The sequence below is a fragment of the Apaloderma vittatum genome, unplaced genomic scaffold (genome assembly GCF_000703405.1).
Source record: "Apaloderma vittatum isolate BGI_N311 unplaced genomic scaffold, ASM70340v1 scaffold11241, whole genome shotgun sequence".
NCBI classification, from domain to species: domain Eukaryota; kingdom Metazoa; phylum Chordata; class Aves; order Trogoniformes; family Trogonidae; genus Apaloderma; species Apaloderma vittatum.
This window is the reverse complement of record NW_009699678.1, coordinates 61,040-82,755: the sequence shown is the minus strand read 5'-3', so window position 1 is coordinate 82,755 and position 21,716 is coordinate 61,040. Positions and strand designations below refer to the sequence as shown.

Genomic DNA, 21,716 nt, shown 5'->3' with positions numbered 1-21,716 from the left:
ATATTAGTTTGTGTTAAAATGGAAAGTGCATCCTTAGCTCTTAAATTCAAACCTAGTTGCTGCTTTCTTACCTTCCCTTATCCTGTGTGGTCACTTAAGCATCCTTGCATTTCTGCCACCACCTAATCTCATGGATCTCACTACAGTGTCATCTTTTCAAGCTTTCAGACATTCCCTCTTCTTTGCAGTTCCTGCTCTCTTCCTACTCCAAATTGATATCAAACTGCCCCTCCTCCCTCCTACAGCTTTTATTTTACACATTACTTGTTTCTTCCATTCACTTTCCTGCCTTCCTGACACAATCCTCTTTCTCTCTAATTCTATTTTCAGCATTTGGATTTCCCTGTCTCCTGCTCTCATGCAGTGTCATTTAGACACACCTCTATTAGCAGCATTCATTTCATACATCTTAGTTTCCACAAAGTTCTAAAAGTTACCTTTCCTTCCAGTATACGGATATGACTAAACTATCATTGATCAGTTTTGTTCATAATGCTGCAGGGTTCCTGTTTCACATTTGAATTTCAAAGGATGGTATAAGCAGAAATAATAATTTAAATTCTCCTGCTCCTGAAATGAAATAAAAGTTTCTATTTTAGGAAGTGCCTTATAACACAAAGATGGTAAGAACTTAATTCCAGCTGAAGCCAATAAGCAATAAGTATTCAGGAACTGAAATAAAAAGGTAAAACAATTTTAAAGGCTGCTTAGAGTCAGAAGGGTATTGGTGATTTGTCTGATCCCAAGCCCTGAGTTAGCAGAAAATTCAAAAACTGAATCCTTGCCTCGATCTCTACTTATTTTTTTTTTCATATTTCCACATAATATTTCCAGAGAATATGGCAATGTGGCCTGTCTGGAAGACAGATTCCTAGATTAATAAAAGACAAAATGAAGCTCTATAGTCACTAACAAACATAGTGTTCCAGTATATACAGGTGGCAATCTTTCCCCTTGAAACTCTGTTAAGCTTATATTTTAGAAAGTCATCTACTTTACTTTGAAATCCCAAAGTGACAAGTCTATGAGCTTCTCTGGCAATGTAACCCAGTCAGTCTGTGCACTGTGTTTCGAGGCTGAATATGTGTAAGTTCAACTTCCAGCCATCAGATCGTGTATATTTATCAATGACACTGAAAAACAGTGAGTTACCATCTCCCTTCTCCAACAGTTGTGCATTTCCAGATGCTCGTGTTTATAGTGACACAGGTCATACTTCATTAAAGTGAATTACCATGGTCAAGGGGGATGCTTTCCTGACACAGGTTCTGAACACCAAGGCTTCATGGAAAAAGTAGTAATTAATAAACCATTGCTTTAAACATAAAAAAGAGAAGGTTTTCAAAAGCATAACTTTGTGTTTGCACCCAACTTCTGTTGATTGGGTGTCCAGTTGCCTTCTGTACCTCTAAACATCTCCTCTAGTAGAGGGAAGTTGCATGAGTGATTCAGTTTTGTTCTGTGAAATGCTTCTGAACCATTATGACTCCAGTAAGTACTGGACATATGTCAGCAAGTATTGCAGAGGGTGAAACTAAGCTCGTATAGAAAGGTGGAGCACTGTGCAACCAGTTGATCTCATATAAACATAAAAAGTTTGAGGTCTTTTGGACACCTACTGCCATTTATAACTTGTTCTCAAATCCCAGAAGTTCCTAATCTTTTTGGGAATGTCTGAGCTTGCATTAACCCACTGTTTGTCCCAGGTCTTCCCATTCGATCCTGTCATGACAGCATCTTTGCTTTTCTCTGTTTTTCTCTATTTCTGGGACCTTTGTGATCTGCCACTATATGAAGATGTTGATAGTCACTTTAAAGATGTAGCAAGTTTGTGGTAAAATGACATCTATTGCAGCCCTGTGACTGTTCAGGAAGGAAATTACACTTGACAATCTTTATTATTGGAAAATTCATAGAGGCTATTACTCCTTCTGTCGTATATTCTAAGTATCTGCAAATAGATTGATAATTTGTCCCAGAAGTTTTCACTGAAAATTGGACAAGTTTCTCTGTATTCCCAAGTATTCCTTGAGTTCTTCAATAAAATTCTGAATGGTTGGCGTAGTTCTTTAAGTATTCCAGAATGAATTTCAGCTGGTTTCTAAGTATCTCATTCATCTAACTTGGTTTTGTCTTAGTCCAGTTTGAAGACTTATCTCTTTGTTTCTTCCTAACTGTTGTAACTGGACGCATAAAATGCACTAAAAAATGCACTCTCGGTTTCTCTTTTAAGAAGACTTTCTTCCAACTGTTTAGAAAACAGGTTTGTTGCTTGGTTTTCTATTCTCAGCAAATAGTTTCTTCATACCTTTTCTAATCCTTTTTGTAATTACAGTCCATTTGGCATCTTGCCCTTCTGACTTTGTCCCTGAATTTTACTTAACGTTTATACATTTTGAGGACTTAGGTTGTTATAACCACAGTAACTTGTCTCAATTTCCACTTTTTCGGTGCTGATTACATGAGTTTCGTATCACCAAAAGTCTCCCAAGTACCAAGGTTTATTTCTTAGTACACTCGCTAAAATTCCTTTTCTTTCACGGTGCTCTTAATGTATTTTCTTAAAATAACAGCAACAACTACTCAATTAACTGTTATTTTAAAACTTGTTCCCTGTGGGATTTTCCACATCAGCTGTGAATGCACAGCTTTTGAAGACTGCTTTTGAAGTTCATGGTACTTATTATTCTGAACCTCCTCATTGTCTTCCAGCACAAAATCACAAACTTTGCCATTACATTATATGGCCACTCAAGGGCAAGTTGCATTTCATTCTCCCATTTTCAGATCATCCTTTCTCGCTAGTCAGAATAAAATCTGGAAATGCTTTTTGCAAATTCCCACCAAAAACATTCATGATTTTTTGTCAGTTTGGATGGGATCTGCTTCAATGAAGGGAAGTCATGCCAAATTCTCTGTAGTCAGTGAAAAGAAACACAGACTTCTACAGCACAATGGTCACCAGACCAGTGTAAAACATCTACTCTAGGTCAAGGTAAATCGCACTCACAAAGTGGTTACATCTTTCTGTTAGCTATAGAGCGACCCTAAAGGTTTACATGTCCTGCACTTGCCAATAGTATCGATGCCTGAGTTTAGATTAATCAAAGGAGCCCTTCTAATTGGTATAATCTGATTAACATACCTGTGCTCTCAGCTCTCTTTTTCTCATGAGATTTTTCTTTGTCCCTGCCATGGGGTATTGATCTTTTGGATACATTTAGCAACACATTCTCCCTTGATTTTTAAGGAAATTCTCCTTCCCTAAAACAGTCCAACATGCTCTATACATTACTACATACATGGCCATATTTTTCCTCTTGGCTAACTAGGATGAATGCTAAAATCATGTAGGGAGTCTTTATAGACCAGCACAACTAAAGGCCACAGAATTTGATACGACTCTCCTATGCCAGAGGACAGAGTTATGTATCATCCACCCCAGCACAGGGAAGTAAGCATCTTAAGGATACGGTCACTGCCTCTGCAAATAAGTCTTTTAAGGCGAAGGGAGTATATGTTATAATCCTAACGCTATTACACAAGAGTCACAAATTGATGCTTCACAGACAGAAGATTCCAGACCACATAGAGATGATTCAGACATTTTCCAAGCCAGTTGCAATTTGGAAGAAAATAAAATCTGAGAACTGAAACCAAAAGGTATTTGCCATTTTTTCTTAGTTTTGTAACTAGGTAACAAAATGCACTCTTTGCCTTAAGTAGTTTTACTGCTTTTACCATGAGCAAAAAAACCATTTTAAATTAGAAAGCTAGAAGCTTCTCTGCACCAAAGTACGGCAAGTCAATCTGAAGGTCAGTTCTAACTCTAGCAAATATAAAGCAAAAGCATAAATATTTTCTACAAATAAGCAGAGTCCTTACACTCTGTCCTACTCTACATGCCCACACTGTAAAGTTGAAAATGGAGAATATTGTGGTTTTTTTTTCAAATGCATACTGTATTTTTGCTACGGATGTGAGTGAGAATGTGGATAAGGGCTTTATGGGAAGAACTAAGTAAAAAAGAATTACTTAAACTGTTCATAAGAGAAAGCAAACACATCACAAAAAATGACAGCAGGGCAATGCATAGACACAAGACAAAATCTGATCAAAATTGGATGTCACCTTCCCTCCACAAGGGACAACCTTGTATAAAAGACCGAAGACAGTACTGACATGAATGCTCAAATATCAGCATTGAAAACTAAACATATATAATGTCATGTACCAATGACAGAAAACCCTAAAGGATATTTCTCTCAGCCCTTTCCCAATGAGAATCAAAGTTATTTGATTCTCAAAAACTAGCAGGTGGTAAAAGATACTGTCTCTCCCTGTGTATGACTACATCCTGGTACTATGCTACATCAAGAGAAAAATCACACAGAATTTGGTTAACTTCATTCATCTGATTCAGGTTAGATGGGAGGGAAAATAGAAGCTTTAGGAGAGTACTATCTACAGCTTCACAGTGCAGCCTGTTCTTTCTCTACTGGTTTTTCTTATTGCTGTTGAGCAATTACCCTTCAGGAAACTTGTTTTATTTCCTTAAGGTAACCTGTGGGATGTGTTGCTGGGGAGCAGCAATCTTGCTCCAGGGCAAGCAGTCTCCCTTTTGCTCTTAATTTTCCTTTCAGGCTACCAGCCTTGCTTCATCCTGCTGCTGGGAACCACAAGGTACCAAAGCATTTTTATAGGAGAATGAAACAAAACTGATACTTAGATACTGACTTTATGGTCCAGCTTTTTTTTTAATTTTATTTTAAAATTTGCTTTAGTGATAGGACAAGCACAATGTTAGCTGGAAAAGTAAACATGTAAGGACAAACACATGTGAAATGTGTTTAAGAAACCTAAATATAGACATGTACGCATATGGTAAGTGTTTAAGCGTAAAGTCAATGGGTATCCAATCAATACAGGCAATAAAGTTTACAGAGCAATTCCGCTTGCTCTGCACAACTCACAGTCGGCCAGCCGGATCGCTCTCCAGCCTCCATTGACTTTAATGGCAATCAGACACCCAGCAAGCATGTAGATGTCTAAATTTAAGTATCATAATGTGAGGCTTAGTCTTGTCCAAAGACACAAAATTCAGTAATTTCAAAAGTTAAAATTCAAATGCTGATATTTGCTGTTACCACCTTATGATTATTAATTCACCTTAATCCTCTCTTTTTATATAAACTTTTGACTCGATGCAGTCTTATGGAAAATTATAAAACTGTTTGAAAAACAATGTCATCATAGGAATCCAAGGACTAACTCGCAATAATTATTTGTGTAAACTGTAAATTTGAATTTTGCTGCTGATCTTGCACGTGTAAACTAACTCTGTGTTTTTGGTACTGTACCTATAGATTTATCAGTTGGCACTGAAAGTGCTTTGAAGCACACAGGTTAAGACACCTGAAATATGTTTTATTATAGTTTTGATTTGAGATTGTAAGGCAAAAAGTGATGTGGCAATTTTTGTCTGAATAGGTTCATATTCCTCCTCCTGCCTCCCAGCAATTTCCTCTAAAAATTACAATGTATTCACTGTCTACCTCCTTCCTAAAACTGTCAGATTTGCACTGCTTTCTGTCAGCAAGGCTGTAAGCACAATGTGTGGCCAGTTTGTGCTTACAGTTCTTGGGAATTCTTTGCTCTCATACAGATGATTTTCACCAAATATCACTGAGTTCAAGTTGCTGTTTTAATGGACAGTATATCCCTTCACATTGGAAGTAGAATCTTAAACTTCTAAAACAGCATCAAGGAACATTACGTTTTATTTTTATTGTAGCCTGCATTTTTCTAACAACTTGGGGTTAGATCAGAGTTAAGCAGCTTCTAAGTCTAGACTTGGCACAGACTTCTCACATGATTTTAAACACAGACGTTAATGCAATGACATGCAATTCCAATGCTCTAAAATCAAAATAATACTTTTATTGGTACTCTGAGCTGTTTCGTTTGGGTTATGAATGAATGAGATGAAAGTTAATCTGTGTGTAGAGAGCATCTAGCAAATCAAGTCTTGATTTCAATTAGTATTCAGAATGCTGGTTGATAATTTTCACATTATGCTTAATAAGAAGACAGTACTACAGGGAGGGATATATTCTGTTACGATAATGAACATGTACTGATGATGTATGTATTATGGCATTGTACAGATGTTTAGAAGTGAGAAGGGAAATGTTTAGTTTGGTGGTAATTCACAAGAGGATAATGAATTACAGCAAGAAGAAACCAGCATTAAAAAAATCCTAACTTTTAGGGGGAAAATACAACTTATCATGAAAGTAAAATTACAATAATTTTTTTTTGGCTATTTTAAATGTTTCACCACTACAGTCAGAATATTTTCCATTATTTTTCAATTTGCCTTCAAAGGTTCAGACAGGATTCATTTTGTCCCTCTGCACAGAAGCATTGGGAATCTCAGTCTGTTTTCTGCGATATTTTAAACCTTTCAGCCTATTTACAGCCAAATAACGGAAAACAGAAAAATACAGTTATCACTGCTTTTCCTGACGTTTTAGCCAATTTCCAAAGGCAGATCTGTGTCATTACTGTTCCTGTGATGCCCTCTGGTGGAATTTACGGAAAAGAAACTCAAATTTCACTCACTCGAGAGGTCAAGGCTCTGGCATAATTTTCCTAGAGCCCCCCGGAGGGCTGTAGGCTTGGACTCCTCCCTGACACGTAACAGTGAGCAGAGAGAAATGGCAGCGAGGTTACTGGAGTGTCCAAACATTGTAGGATGGCTCTGGCACTATGTATAGAATCACATATAGAGTCATTTAGAGGGTAAGTCTCATGAGGAGAGGCTTAGGGAGCTGGGGCTGTTCAGCCTGGAGAAGAGAGGCTGAGAGGACACCTTATCCCTCTCTAGAATGACCTGAAAGGCAGCTGCAGTGAGATGGGCCTCTTCTCCCTAGGGAATAGTGATAAGGCAAGAGGAAACAGGTTCAAGTTGCACCAGGGGAAGTTTAGATTGGATATTAGGAAAAACTTCTTCACCAAAAGGGTGGTGAAGCATTGGAATGGGTTGCCGAGAGAGGTGGTGGAGTCACCATCCCTGGACGTGTTTAACAAACAGTTGGATGTGGCACTTCAGGAAATGGTTTAGTGTTAGGGCGGTGTAGGGCTGTAGGTTGGACTTGATGATCTTAAGGTCCTTTCCAACCTCTTTCTATGATTCTATGATGGTTCAGTAAAGGACAAAAAGCAGAATGGAAATGTGACAATGCAATTACAGGTTTTCTTTCCATGCCTTACGAGGTTTACAGCACTAGCACACCACCACCCACGTTCACAACGCAGAAGCCTCAGATCTATGATTTAGAACTAACGTTTAAGATCATCAAGTCCAACGTTTAACGTGGCAATGCCAGACCTGCCAGTAAACCATGTCCCTAAGCACCAAATCTACACCTCTGGGGTTGGGGACTTGACCACTTCCCTGGGCAGCCTCTTCCAGTGCTCAACAACCTTTTCAGTGAAGAATTTTCTCCTAATATCCAATCTTAACATCTAGTGGCAATACACCCAAAGGCAATGCATATTCCAAGCTTTGCCAGGATGACTCATGGATTTACAGCCTTTTTAAGGTATTTTTATTGGTACCTTCCCAAAGGTGAGCATATACATCTCTCAGCCAGTAAACACTTTGCCATATGCACAGCACAGGCATGAATTAGGAATGTGCTGTGATTCTTCTCTTCCATATGGGAGATCGAGGCTTAAAAAAAAATAAAGCACCTTGCCTAAGGTCACATAGAAGGACAACAGCAAGGGCAGAGAACTAAATGCAGCTCTCAAAAATTTAGGTCACTTACTATGCTTCCCATATCAAGGAAATTTAACTAAGCCTGATATATTAGAAATTCTGGCTCTTAGAACATCAGATTTGTCATGTTTTGAGAAACAAATGGAAAAACTATTTCTGTGGTTAAATTAGTGTTTCCGAGGGATTTGACAAGAAAGAATAAACAGAGAGAAAAACAGACCTATCTTGAGCAACCTTTATGAAATTAAGGTATCTGGGACCCTTCATCAGGCAATAGTCTAAGATTAATTTGGTCTAAAAGTAGTCTGTGAATGAAATTTGTTTCATTTTTAATATGGAGAAATGGATTCTTAATAGCTATTTGTGACTAAGTAAGTCAGCAGTGTCTGACTTGGTTATTGCCCGGGGTTATGCATGCAGCCTAATTTAGTAATAATTTCCAACCCTCTCTGCTCAATGAACAAATAAACTACTCTTGCATGACAAGAAAATGCTGCAGCAACACTGGTAACTTTAATTAGAGCTTATGGAAAACATTACTGTGAAATAGACAAAAATTGGAGTTCAAAATTCAAGTGTGGCAGTATCCTATAGTGCTAAATATACCTCTGCTTAAAAATAAAGGAAAATGGACTTTTAAATTCTTATCTGAACTGCTGGATTTGTGAATACTATGCACTGTGAAAGACTTTGATCTCATAGTCCTTCAGTCAGCCTTATTTTGCTGCATCTAGTCAAAGAAAAACAAATCGTATAATTGTCCTGAAGAAATTTCCATTTCTATTCTTTGGGTTTCTTCCCTGTGTTCTTCTTGGCACAGGCATTTGTCTTCCTTATCTCTTCATGTTGATAACCTTCTAAGCGTCTGGTTTGATTTTCTTACAGTTTCCTATAAAATTTTGATTTGGTGACCCCTTCAAGGCACCTAAGTATCTTTTACTTGCCTTTTCTCAATTTTTCTTAAAATATTTTCAAGGAACCGGTCTGGATAATTATACTGTTATTGTCATCACAATTTCAGGTGGCTGCATCCCTTCAGTGCTAACTAGACAGATTTTTACATATATGGCAGAGCCACCTTTTCACACAAAAACTTTGACAGGTGGCAAGTAAATTCACTTTTCATACATAGGTCAGCTTCCAAGAAACTCCTAAGCACTGTACGAACACCAGTTCCAGCTTCCTCATGAAGGATTTTAAACATTGACCAGGAAGATGTTACATAACCGTGCCACAAACTCTCCAGGCTTGACTGATGATCTTAAAGGTCTTTTCCATTCTGCTGCTGACCAGAGTACAGGCAAGGATGCAAGAGTCATAGGGACAAAGGCACGACAGCAGCCCTGAGTGTGACACTGCAGCCCAGTGGTCCACAATGGGACCATTTCTCATCTAAGATGAATAATTCCTGGATTTCAACTCTTTGCCTTCAGGCTATTTATATACTTGCCTTAAAATGCCTCAGTTGTATCAATCTGGGAGAGCTGGTTTTCTTTCTTTTCTTTTTTTTTTTTTCTGTAAGGTGGCACAATGTGAATGGATGTTTAACTGCATTTGCAAGGCTTTAATTGTCATTTAAAATCTTTTACATTCAGATTGTTTCAGTCAGATGTTCAATTACTTAACAGAGCCTAAAACATGAATGCCTTTTTTATTTTCCCCAAATGCATGCTATCAGTATATACATGAAAGAAAAATTAAAAAGATGGATTTGAGACCACGTGTGCAAAAAGATAACCTCAGGCTACGCAGCCTTTTATCCTTTAAAATTTGAAAATGAATTTCAGAGTGATCATCAAATTCATTAGAAGCACAGAGATAATTAACATAACCTAATTAATCTCCTTCTTGTATCGCGCCGTTTGCTAAGACGTTCAGTGCACACTAGATGGCACCCCCAGTCCAGATGGTTTCATCCTACTGCTTTTTCTCCTCGAAAAGCTGAAGATGAGAAGTATTGTTTGGACTCAGTAGAGCACTTTGCATAAAATGGAGCTGGATGATGGGCTAAACTGGGAGATGCTGAGGTCTGCACTGTGTTCAGGTCCTCCCTGCAGTGTTGCTATACTGTAGACAGCATTAAACCAAGAAAAGTCTTATTCTGAGCTACGGGCAAGTAACACTTTTAATAAGTGCTATAAAACCCCAGAGTAAATAAACAAAATATTCAGTGATAAACTGTTTCCAGCTCGGATTTCACAATGTGGAAATCAGAATGTCTTCCTAGTGTGTCCCTGGCAGTATAGACAAAGAATAGGATTAAGTAGTTGGCCAGCAAAGCCCAAAAGAAATACTTACAGACAAAATCTGATCTCCTCGCTGCAGTTCTCCGCTGAGATCGGCAGGCCCGCCTGCTAGGATGAAAGACACGAAAATGCCTTCCCCATCTTCTCCTCCCACAATGTTAAAACCAAGTCCTGTGGAGCCCTTGTGCAGGATGATTTTTCGAGGCTCTCTGTATAGAAAAACAACGATAATGTTGGTTCATTCAAAACTCTTCATGCGTACACATCTCTCAAGGTATCTTAAGCACACTTTATTTTGCTTAAGACACAATGACCTGTTATTCCTTAATGAAAGAATTTAATAAATGAGATAAACCTGTAACCTGGACAACAGACAAGGTAGGAATTAACCAGCATTTTCTTTTTTTTTTTTTTCCCTCATGACTGTATCCAAACATCTGTATTAAATTTCAGCCACTGGAGTGATCTTCACTAAGTGAAGTGATGGATTTATTAAAAGTAAACCGAAAACATTGAAGATATTTCATAATGTAATTTATAGCAATATTTTGCATACAAGTAGAATTAATCTTTAAATGACACCTTTGTTATTTTAAGTTTGAGGTATGCTTTTTAAACAAATGAACAAAGAAAAAACTCTCGGCAAAGCAATAGCAAGTGTGTTTGACCCTATCAGATTTGGAACAAATAAGATTTGTGTGATCAAGCTAGTAGAGCAGAATCTCATATGAAACCTCTAGTCTGACATTATCAGGAGCTTGCAATTGTAAAGTCACATCGCAGCTTTATCACTGAACCAGACCAAAGGATATCTCCTTCTGCCTTACTGCCTTAAAATGTTGTTCATTATGATGGAAATGAATAACATTTTAACAGCTACATCTCATACAGCACTATGCATCTATAAATTGACAATATAGCCCAAAGGCTGAAACAATAAGCATGTTACTGATGGGAAAATTTATGTCCAGAAAGAGATGACTTTCCTAAGCAGTCAAGGTGGCATCCTTGAGAACATGTCCCAGGGACTCTGGTTCACAGTCTCTACACAGAAGGCTGCACATCTGTCTCTCTCTTGATACACAAGCACATACAACCATATGGATACACACACAACATATTTGTTGGTACTTACCCCATTTCAAATCCCTCTAACAATTTACTTTTCAGCAAAAGTGTAAACACTCTTGTATTCGTACTGTAAATCATAATCCCAGCCCCGCAAACACTCACAAACACATAGATTTGCATGTCCATGACTCCTTGGGGAGAAATAAGATGTTCTTCTAATTCTCAATTTTTACTAATAAATGTTACCAGCAAAGTGACAATTATAAACACATACACATCCACAGAAATGTGCTCCAAAATGCCTCCTGTAAAAACAATCTAACCTTTCCTGTTTATCATATAACAGTTCTACATCATATGAATGGCTTTTTAATTCCATTTTGTTGTTAAAGAATAGGATGGAAAGAGAAAAGTGATCAATCAAGGGATGTCTAATTTCATGTAAGCCTTATGGCTGTATAGATGGAGACTTAATTTTTACATTATAATTCCAAAATCAGTCTGCATTTGTTAATATTTGCCCAGAATAAATGTTCAAACTCTATCCCGAGATTGATTGTGACCTTTAAATAACATCTCAGCTTTCTAAAACCAAACTTTAATATATTTCTGAAAGAAAAACCTAAAGCAAATTTTTATATTTCTATAAGTATTTATAACGTTTAACAGAAGCAGTAGCCCTACTCTGTATGGTCCTCCATCTTGTAACTCTTTCTTAACATTGTATACCCAGAGAACACAGTTGTATTTAAAAATACAGCTGTGAGAAAAGAAGACATATTGTCTTGAGTTCATATAGTTTTGAATTATTTTTAACCAGTCAGAAAATAAAGGGGGTTTGTTTTCTTTTCTTTTTGATCACTGGTGCTGATTTCCCTTGTAGCAACACTTTTAGCACTTTTGTAAATATGTGCAGATTAGACTTAATGCAATTCAGGTCTAAGAAGTCTAAACAGGTTTCTAATTCGGAAGAGTGGCCTGGGGGTTGATGCAGAGATAGGACAGCGAGCTAGAAGCATGGATTCCTTTCCCCACTTAGCCCATGCTCTGTTGAGGGATCCTGGCAGGTCATTTGTTCTTCCAGCTTCACTTTCCTCATCCACAAAACAATATGGTGTCATCTTTGAGTCCTACACATAAAAAATACTTTGCAAAAGCTGAGCTATCATCACTACTGTTTACCTGAACGTTGGGGAGGAAAGAGGCAGTAAAGTCAAAAGATATATTTGCATGCTCTGCTGGTGAGAAATCAGAGGAGCTCTTGTTCAAAATGAAACGGGAGTGTTTCCAGATATGACAAGCAGCTTGGATCGCAAAGCTGAAAGTCAGTGCTATGGGCAAAACTAGGTCAATACAACTGGGTATCCACTGAATAGTAAGCTGTGCAGCTCAACAAAAAGTTGGCCCAGTTATTAATCCCTGTCTCTGATCAAGTCAGCAGATTTATGTCTAAAATGCTGTCAGGGTTGTTTTGTAATTTTGGCCTTTTGACAGCAAAATTCACATTCTGCTCTTGGATGATTATGTTCAGAGGAAGCTCAGACAATAATAGGGAAGTGTCAGAAGCTGTGATTAGAGCACAATGGGTTTTGGCTCCTGCTCTTAGTCTCTTCATGTCATTTTGGTCATGACTCAAATCTGGCTGGATAGAGACTGACCAACCATAACATGCCTTCATATTTCTTTTATATGTGAGTATCCTGCAGAATCTGAAAGGTGGATTCAAGAACATACAAATGTTGCTGTTATCATCATGGAAAAGACTTTCAGCCACAACCCTACTGCAAAAACTACAGGAAGCAGAAAGTACACACCAATCCACTTTATACAATAAATAGTAAGATTTTTTTTAGATAGATCGTGGTTCACACCTGCGTAGTGCACTTCGTGTGAAAATGAAAAAAACCCCCACAATTTAGGATAATAGTAAAGTTTTTTAGTATGTTGTGAAATAAAAGTAGGAAAAAAGTTTCTTAAGCAAACAAATTAAAAAAGAGCCACTGGTCAGATGATCTCTTCAGAGTAATGCAGAAATGAGTAATCTGTCAATGGTTTAGTTACACTTTTTAAAAAAAACACCCTAGTTTTGATAAAATTAAAGATGAGGATGTTTCATATTTATTCTCCTGGTATAAAAGTTTATAGTCAATTCTTCTAACAAGATAGTTAAGGAGATCTAAGAACAGGTGCTCCAATTTTTCTTGAATATCTGGGAAGCAGCATTAGGAAAAACTCCTCTGCTTCTCTTAAAATTCTTTACGAATTTACTCCTAATACAGATGAAAGAACTCCAGAAAGAAAGCAGATAAATGCTATAAAGAAGGGAACAGAATCAGAGACATAAAGATGACACCATGATGGGAGAGTAAGAAGTGAAAGAAGAGCCGCTCAAATGAGAACGGTATTTCCTTGCTCAGCAAAAATCCTATAGTTCTCTGCAGAAAGCAGCAACTGAGGCAAAGGTAGTTTCAGGGTAAGATGTCAAAAGCTCACTGTTCTATTTGGAGGCAATAGGTGGCACTCTGTAGCTACCTAGGAAAAAGGAGCTGCCACAATACAGTGTTTCTGAAATGCATGCTTCCGCCTCCAGATTTAACTATTTATCCCATTTACAATTTCTTCTGCAATAAATACGACTGAAGGTAAGTTTCTAGTTGCTAACAAAGCATACCAGCCCTTTAATTCTGTGTGTGCATGTTTTATGCCCTCCTGCAGCTTTGTACCAAATACAAACACAGAAGAGCAGCAGGGGAAATCAAGCAGAAATTAGAAAGGAGTGTGAGATGAAAACGTTCCTGGACTGACAGAAGGCAGCAGAGAGGGGAGGGAAAAAAAAAAAAAAGAAAAGGGCAAAGAACAGAGAGAACAGGATGAAAGGAGACAGTAAATCTGTAAAGGAGAACAGGGAAAGAATTAAAAAGGTAGAGAAAAAAGAGAGGAAGATTCACTATAATAAAGCCAGGAGCAAAGGAGCAAATAAAGTGCTGCAATCCACACAAATTTTCAGGCTCAGAAATCAATAGAAGAATCAATTTAGATGGACTTGGTTGCTTGCTTCAGGGAATGCATCAGCTCAGATTCTGTAAAGCACATTATAAATTGCAGGCCTGATGTAAAAGCAAAGTATTATTAAATTAATATTTGAAACCAATAAGTAGTAACAAATCAGAGAGGACAAAACTTCATCACTTACAAAAATTTCTCCTGTCATAAAAATGCAATTAACAAAAATAAATCAAAATGTAAGGTTATTTTTCCTCAACAGTATTTTTGGTTCATGTTTGTTTTACTTCTGAATTATCTTGAAAATAGCTATGTGTTTTGCATCTATTAGGTTTGCACTTAATATTTGTTTTCACCACTTTACTCATTTAAAATAAGAAAATGACAAGGAAAAAAAATGTGAGCATCCCTATAATTCTTCTGTAGATTGTGAATCCATATTAATTATAGATTTAATTTAAGAGATTAAAAACCAGACTGATAAATGGAGGGAAAAGCTTTCTGAAAACACGTAATTCTTATAATAACTCACTGAAAAAAAATCCATTTTTAATTTGATTATGTTTTGCTGCTGGCTACATTAAAGAATACAGTCAGGTTTAGTATTCATCTCACACTGACCCATCTCAGTCTCTCTGTTTCTTTCATGCCATCTGTAAAATTGGGGCACTGAAATGATTTTAGGCATTTTGGAACATCTACAGAAATATGAAGCACAGTGGCTACTTTCAAATATCAGACCCTAGAGACTTCTTTGGTTATATACAATCAATGAGGTATCACAAATCAGCAGGGACTTAGAAATGTAGCTTTGATCTTGCTTTGGCTGCAGGGGTTTTTTTTCCTATTTTGGTGAGTTTTGTTGGGTTTTCTTTCCAAAATGCTGTTTGCTTCACAAAGGACATTGAAATCATACATTCATTTATGCTGATTAGGTGTTACAGTAACATACATCAAAGAAGTCCCAAAAGAGTATTTATCTTACTGCTTGCATCAGGGTAGCACCCAGGATCCAGCTAGAGCCCCACACCCTCTGCACAAAGCACCGCACCCATATAATGCAACACAAAACATTCCAGCTACTTAAAGTAGCAAATAACAGGAGGGAAAATTGAAGTAGAGAGGAATTGTATTAGTTGGTGAAGAGTCCTGCATTAGTAGTACATCTGGTGGAAAAAACCCCACCCCAAATCTAAGGGATCAAAGCACCCTTCTCTTGAGCAGTGTGGTGCCTGGCTTGACAACGCACTCTCTGAGCGCTGAGCTACACCCGTTTAGAGTCAGTTGGCTAATGAAGCCATTCTTTTTTCAGCACAATAATTCTAGTTTTCCTCTCATGCTTCAAAAAATTCTGGTAAATAATCGCATGTTTATTTCAGATAGCCAAAGGGCATTCGTATTGGAAGGGCCTAGAAAAGGTAATTCAAACAGATTGAGCATTTTTCTTTGCAGGATTTAACTCAGAAATCTAGGATGGAGAGAATGTGCCAGTGTATGATGTTTTAAAATCTAGCTAATTGTACAAGACAGAATTTGAAATCTTAAGTGGCTGAAGGCCTGGAATATGCACATGCACCTTTTTAAAAGACCTTGGAATTCAGGCAAAACCAAACTTACTGGGATTATCTAAATTTTCTTTTGTACCTTCTACAACTCTGCTGCACAAGAGAAAAATCTATTTGTAGTGCTCTCACCTATTGTTTTACTGCAATATCACCTCTGTGGCGCCTTAGCTATTACTTTTATTCTTAGAATCATAGAATCATAGAATGGCCTAGGCTGGAAGGGACCTTAGAGATCATCTAGTCCAACCTCCCTGTTTTGGGCAGGGACGCCACCTCTCGACGAGACCTGGCAACACATGGGGACCGAGCGGGAATCGAACCTGCGACCTCGGTGTTGATCCTTGTTGCCAGCACTGCGCTCAAACCACTGAGGCTTGGCAAAGTCTTCCCATCACAACATGAAAGAGCACTACCCCTGCCTTGCTCCCCAGCCCTCCCTCTGATCTACCTTTCTGGAGTGGTTTTCAGATCATCAAGACTTGTAGTGGAAGGACTTGGCAAACTTTTCTTTCCCCAGCCCCCAGTCCTTCACCATTTCAGAGCCAAGAAGAGGCTGAACACGGCAGTGTCACCCATCAGGGCTGTACGTGACCCAGCGAGGTCTGATCCCTGATTTGTGACTTTAATTATTATTATCCTACTTTCAATTATGATTGAAAATAACAAAAATAAGGAAACCGCCTTCCTATCTATTGCTGTCACATTGAGTATCACAGTCCAGAGGGGTCCCTTTGCCATCTTAAACTGAGACAATGATTTGGTCACGTGCAAAATGTTCATTTTCATTATGTATAGCTGATTAGTGACTTCTTTCATTTTACTAAATGTTGATACACTAAGTATTTTTACATGTTACTAAATGTTGATACAACTAAGTATTCAGCCTTTAATGAGATGTTCACATACGATTCTGCCACTATAGTTCACCGTTTTGCTCGAAACAAGTATTTTATCTTTTTATTTGACTATGGCTTCCTTGGCATTTCTCATTAGCTTTAATTTTAGAAGCATTACTTTATCTGAACTTTAAGACTGACTACATTTTTAATGCATTTATTCTGCAAACATCATGTCTAACTTGTCACAAACTTTGAAGTATATTTAATACAAGGGAACCTTCTGGGAGTCAGACTTCAACCTGACTGATGCATGCATGAGTGCACTGGCTTGTACATGTGCAACTTTATTTGTTTTGCAAGAACCCCTCTGGACTTCAACAGTCTTTCATTTTGCCTTTTGTAGAGAAATTAAAGCCTGCACACCAGGCAATGCTTTCTGCTTAGAGCTAGCAAGACAGAACTGGCTTACAGGAATAATCTATTTGAAAAACTGGTCTATATTTTTACCACGACACCTGACATTTACTTTAAATGCACAGGAGTATGTCTCCTTGATTTGAGAAAGCTCATTGATCTCTAAAGCTACAGTGTAGGACAGCTAATATGCTCTTTAGCTTTGAAAGGGAGATGATTATTCCAGTATGCTTATTCATTTCTGCTTTGTATCACACAAGCACTTGTCTCTTCTCCCTATTCCAGGAGGTGCATTATTTTACATACTTATAATCAAAATAAATGCTGAAAACTGCATCTCTCTTCCACCTGTTACACCCAACACAGGCAAATCCATACGAGAAAGGTTGATCTACATCCTGCTTTTAAAAACTATTGGTAACATATTAAAACCACTTTTCCATAAATCATTGCTTACAGCATTTGATGGCTCTATCTACCATGAATGGTTCATCTTTTCAGCTTGAAAACAAAGCTAGATGGGTTGGAAATGGTGACAGGCAACCACATTGCTCTGTCAGGGAGACGGGAAATAAAGGCCACAAGGATACCTAAAAATAGCAGAGCCTCAAAGCCATGTCTCGAAATATCAATACACAGTTGTTTAGTAACAAGTAACCAAAATAACTTTATATAAGACAGTTTTGAAACACCAAGCAGCCTGTCCTGTTCAGAATAAAAATTCTTACCCTGAGTCATGGTTCAAATGCTGTTTATTTACGTATAAATATTTATATATATTTGAGACACGTAGTCATGTTTATAAATCTATTTAAAATTTCCATCAAAACACTCAATCAAATAAGTCGAAATCCCAGTTTGTAAGAAGCTTGACAGAAGAGATTACTGGTAGCGTACAAAATACAATTTTGTTTGAATGTCAGCTGCAGAGAGAATAGCTATCATACACCACTAATATTATAGCTTTTTGCAGGAGTTCAGGAATTCAAAATGACAGGTTTTAGTTCTCATCCAGTATTTTTTCTATTTTGAATACTCACAGTTAAAATTGTTCATTAAAACCATTTCAAAAAACTCAAACTGGCAATGTTTTGAAATTCAAACATGACAGTTTGCCTGTTTTAAAACCATGCAAATAAACCATCAGGGAAGTTACTAATTAGATCACACTAACAATAACATCAAACCTCTGTGAAATTCGTGCTTTTAAATACATAATATGTTCACCTCAGGTACAGTGTGAAGAATATATGGCTTGACTATAAAGAACATTCAGTCTTTACAGACACCTTTCAGTTTTTCACCTTGCTACTTGTTTTCCTGCTGTACATGAAGTCCATAAAAGCCCTCCCTAAAAAAAGAAATAATTGTTTTTTATGTCTGAATCCATTACCTAGATGGAAAAACTTCAAGTTTTTCAAAAACCTGTTCAAACCAGCTCAATTATCACTTATTCAACAGGGTGGAAAGGAATAAATGCCAGTAAATGCAATTCCCTTTTGTTTTTCTTTAACCCTCCCATACTTAATTTCTCCTTCACAAAATGCAATAATTATATTACTACTGTGACTGCACAGTTGGTCACAGAGCCAGCATGCAGGCCACAAATCCAAGTGTGTGCTAGGGATGCCTTGCAGGTAAAGCAGCAATTTGCAAAATGCATCTCAAAAGTCACATAATGAGTCACCTAAATATGGGACAGATGGAAACCCAGTCCCTAAAAGAGTAAAATAACTTTGTTTTTTACCTCAAACTGTATTAGCTATAAACATACTTAGCAGCATGGACTTCACAAAAACATTAGAATAAATTGAATTTTAACATAATGAAATATTTAGGGCTGAGCTGATTACTTATTTTTACCCAGCGGTGTAATGGGCTATCAGCCCCAGTTTCCTATGTGAATTGAAATATGACTCAGTGTAAGTTGATTAGTAATAATTACAAGCCAGATATTCTTCTACCTCCTGAACAGCAGGAGACCTGTAATATCCACTGCAGATTTCCTGCGCTCTAATGATTCATACACAATATATGCAAGTTGGCTGCGTGGCCAGGGCAGATTCTGCAATTTACCAAAAAATTCACGTAGACAGGTTAATTTCCAAATTTCAACCGGAGTTTAAACCTACAGGACATCTCCTGAATTCTGGAGTCTAGTAGACCAAGTCAGAGACATCCTAATAGAATTTCCTTCCTTCAATCTCAATTTAGCAAACCTTTTTATATCTCTCTTTCTTTTGGTGTTTTTTTTTTTTTAATTCAATCACTATTTTAATGGATAAAAGTGTTCTTGAACCTCAGTTTTATTTCAAACATCAACTTATTCACGAGCTCATTTGAGTAAAAGACAGGGAAATCTATTACGACTCTCTATTCATTAGAAAGAGAAAGAAAAGGAAAAGAAATCCAAAATGAGGATGTTTAAACACTGACACAGGTTGCCCAGAACCTGTGCAATCTCCACATTTGGTGCGAGTCATGGCTTCACTCGACAAGACTTGGGGCAACCTGATCTGACTTAAATTTAGCCCTGTTTTGAGCAAGAAGTTTGTATGGTAAGGTCTTCTTTGAGACAATTACCTTCCTGGTGACAGCTCTTAATCCATATGTACCTTTCCTGTAGCAATTTCATTATTGTCTTGTTTTCAATGAATAAATACTATAGCTGTCCTACACACTTCAATGAAAAACTTAAAATTTTAGATTTAGCGTCTAGGCAAGGTAAAAAGAAAGGAGGCTTCATTTAGTGAGTGAATTATTTCACATATACTACCATTTTATTTTCTGACTGCACTGAAGTAAGGTTGTAACAACAAGATGACATCTTTCCTCTGTGGAAAATTTGGATTCTCACATTCTTACTTTTATTACAAGAAAGAAAAGCTTTGAGAAAGGAGCTGAGAGCAGGCAATGACAAGTTATTACCCATGTCTACAAAGTATTTCAAACAGTTCCACATTTCTCTGGGTGGGGAGAAACAAATCTAATATTTTTTTTCTAAACTATGCCAGTGAGTGCAACCAAAATCTAAGTGTTTCAATGTTAAATATCAGTTTTTCTAATATCTTCAAGATGCAAAGATATTCACTGTGGTTGTGAATTATTCATGTTTTACCCTATTATTTCTGTTTAAATGGAGTCAGCAAAGTACTCACAGCTATGCTTCTGCAATTAACACATTAATATACACAGATATGCACCAGCACAGGATTATTATTCCCTATAGTATTTCTTTGTCCTTAGTTTGGGATACTGCTTTGTTGAAAAGAACTCATGCATACAGTAGGAAAACAGAGTAAAACTTCACTGGGTATTTCCATGATCAGTGGGAACTACTATATCAGCTAACTCACGTGAATATTAGTGGTAGTCATGTAAGATGAACTGAAGAAAATGTAGTTAACTCCATGACATACTCTCATCTCCTTGAAAACCAACCCTTTTGGTTTAAGTATCTAGGAAGGATCAGCACTAATTTGAAAGCATTTATTTCTTCATCTCACAGACTTAAACCGTCGTGGCATACAAACCCATACCTAGTTAACAGCTATGTATGGGGGGGTAGTTCAGTGTCTGGCTTAATGGTATCTGAGAGCTCTACAGGCAGCTTCAACAGAGAATCATCTTACCCTTCCACAGAAATGGTCCTCTGCAAGCTCACTGTGGGTGGACGCGTTGCAGTGCTGTGCTGGGAATGACTGTATGACCAAGGAAGAATAAAGAAAAGCATTCGTTAAGGAAATAGAAGTTTCTCTTGTTCTTATTGTCTCTAGCAGCTTAATTAATACACCAAAATAGAAATGACAATCAGATTGTTTTGCACGTGTCTAAAGTATTTTGACTTCGCTAGTGCTCATCTCTTTGAAAAAGGGCTCAACCCTATAATCTCTCTTGTTTAAACCCAGGTTTCAATCCTCATTAAAAACAGACAATGAAGAGAATAACTCCCGTTATCTTTCTCATTCTTTTTAAAAAATATACATGTACATACAGTTCAGTGACCTAGCTTAGATGCTAGTTGTTCTGCTAAATATACTAACTATAAAACACAGAGGTAATTTCAGAGCAGAAAGTAAACCAGTAAATGATAATGTTATCAACCTAATTTTCAGTGTTTCTCAGGCAGAATGATCAGTAAAAGAGGACATGAAGTGCTTATAATTGCATCATAATGTAACTTCAAATTTTATAGATTTTAACCAATGTTCACTGTTCCTATCATGTTTTAAACAGCTTGAGTTTTACCGCATGAAATTTTACCAAAGTTGTAATATGTAGGAAAAAAATGAGATATTTTCTAAAATACAGGCTCTTTGAAAGAAAAACCTTTTTAATTGAAAGTCCTGAAGTCTAATGACTTCTCATATGTTGTGTTGTCACGACTAAGGAACCTCAAAAACAATTACTGTTACATAAACCCAATAAATTACACAGTATATGCTATCTTCAGTATTCTACTATTGCATAACAGAATTGTACCATCACTATTCATGTAAATATAAAGGATAACAACACAGCATCAGGCAAAGGCAGTTCTGTCATAGCAAATTGCACTCCTTATCCAAGACATGTTTAAAAAAAGGAAAAAAGCTGAAGTGTCTGAGTGTATCTTCTGACTATTTTAAATGGCTACATTACATAGTGGTGTGTATATAATGTGAATTATATATTAAGAATAGCTCTTTAGCTCAGTTTTGTATCACTGAGTCTTCTAGCTACAGATTGTGTCTTGCTTTCAAGCTTCGTGTACAACTCAAGCTCTTTGTGTAGAAGCAGCACACCTTATTTT

The 21,716-nt window shown here is 37.2% G+C and overlaps 1 protein-coding gene across 1 annotated transcript in view; it reads right to left on the bottom strand.

Annotated features, from left to right (window-relative positions):
- Positions 1-21,716, bottom strand: part of LOC104280742 (disks large homolog 2-like) — a gene marked incomplete at both ends in the record, with an annotated part of 83,983 nt that overhangs the window by 7,693 nt on the left and 54,574 nt on the right. Inside the window, 2 exons of the mRNA XM_009878488.1 lie at positions 10,085-10,241; positions 20,557-20,625. Of these exons, the coding sequence (XP_009876790.1) occupies positions 10,085-10,241; positions 20,557-20,625 (226 nt within the window). The remainder of the gene's footprint in view (positions 1-10,084; positions 10,242-20,556; positions 20,626-21,716) is intronic.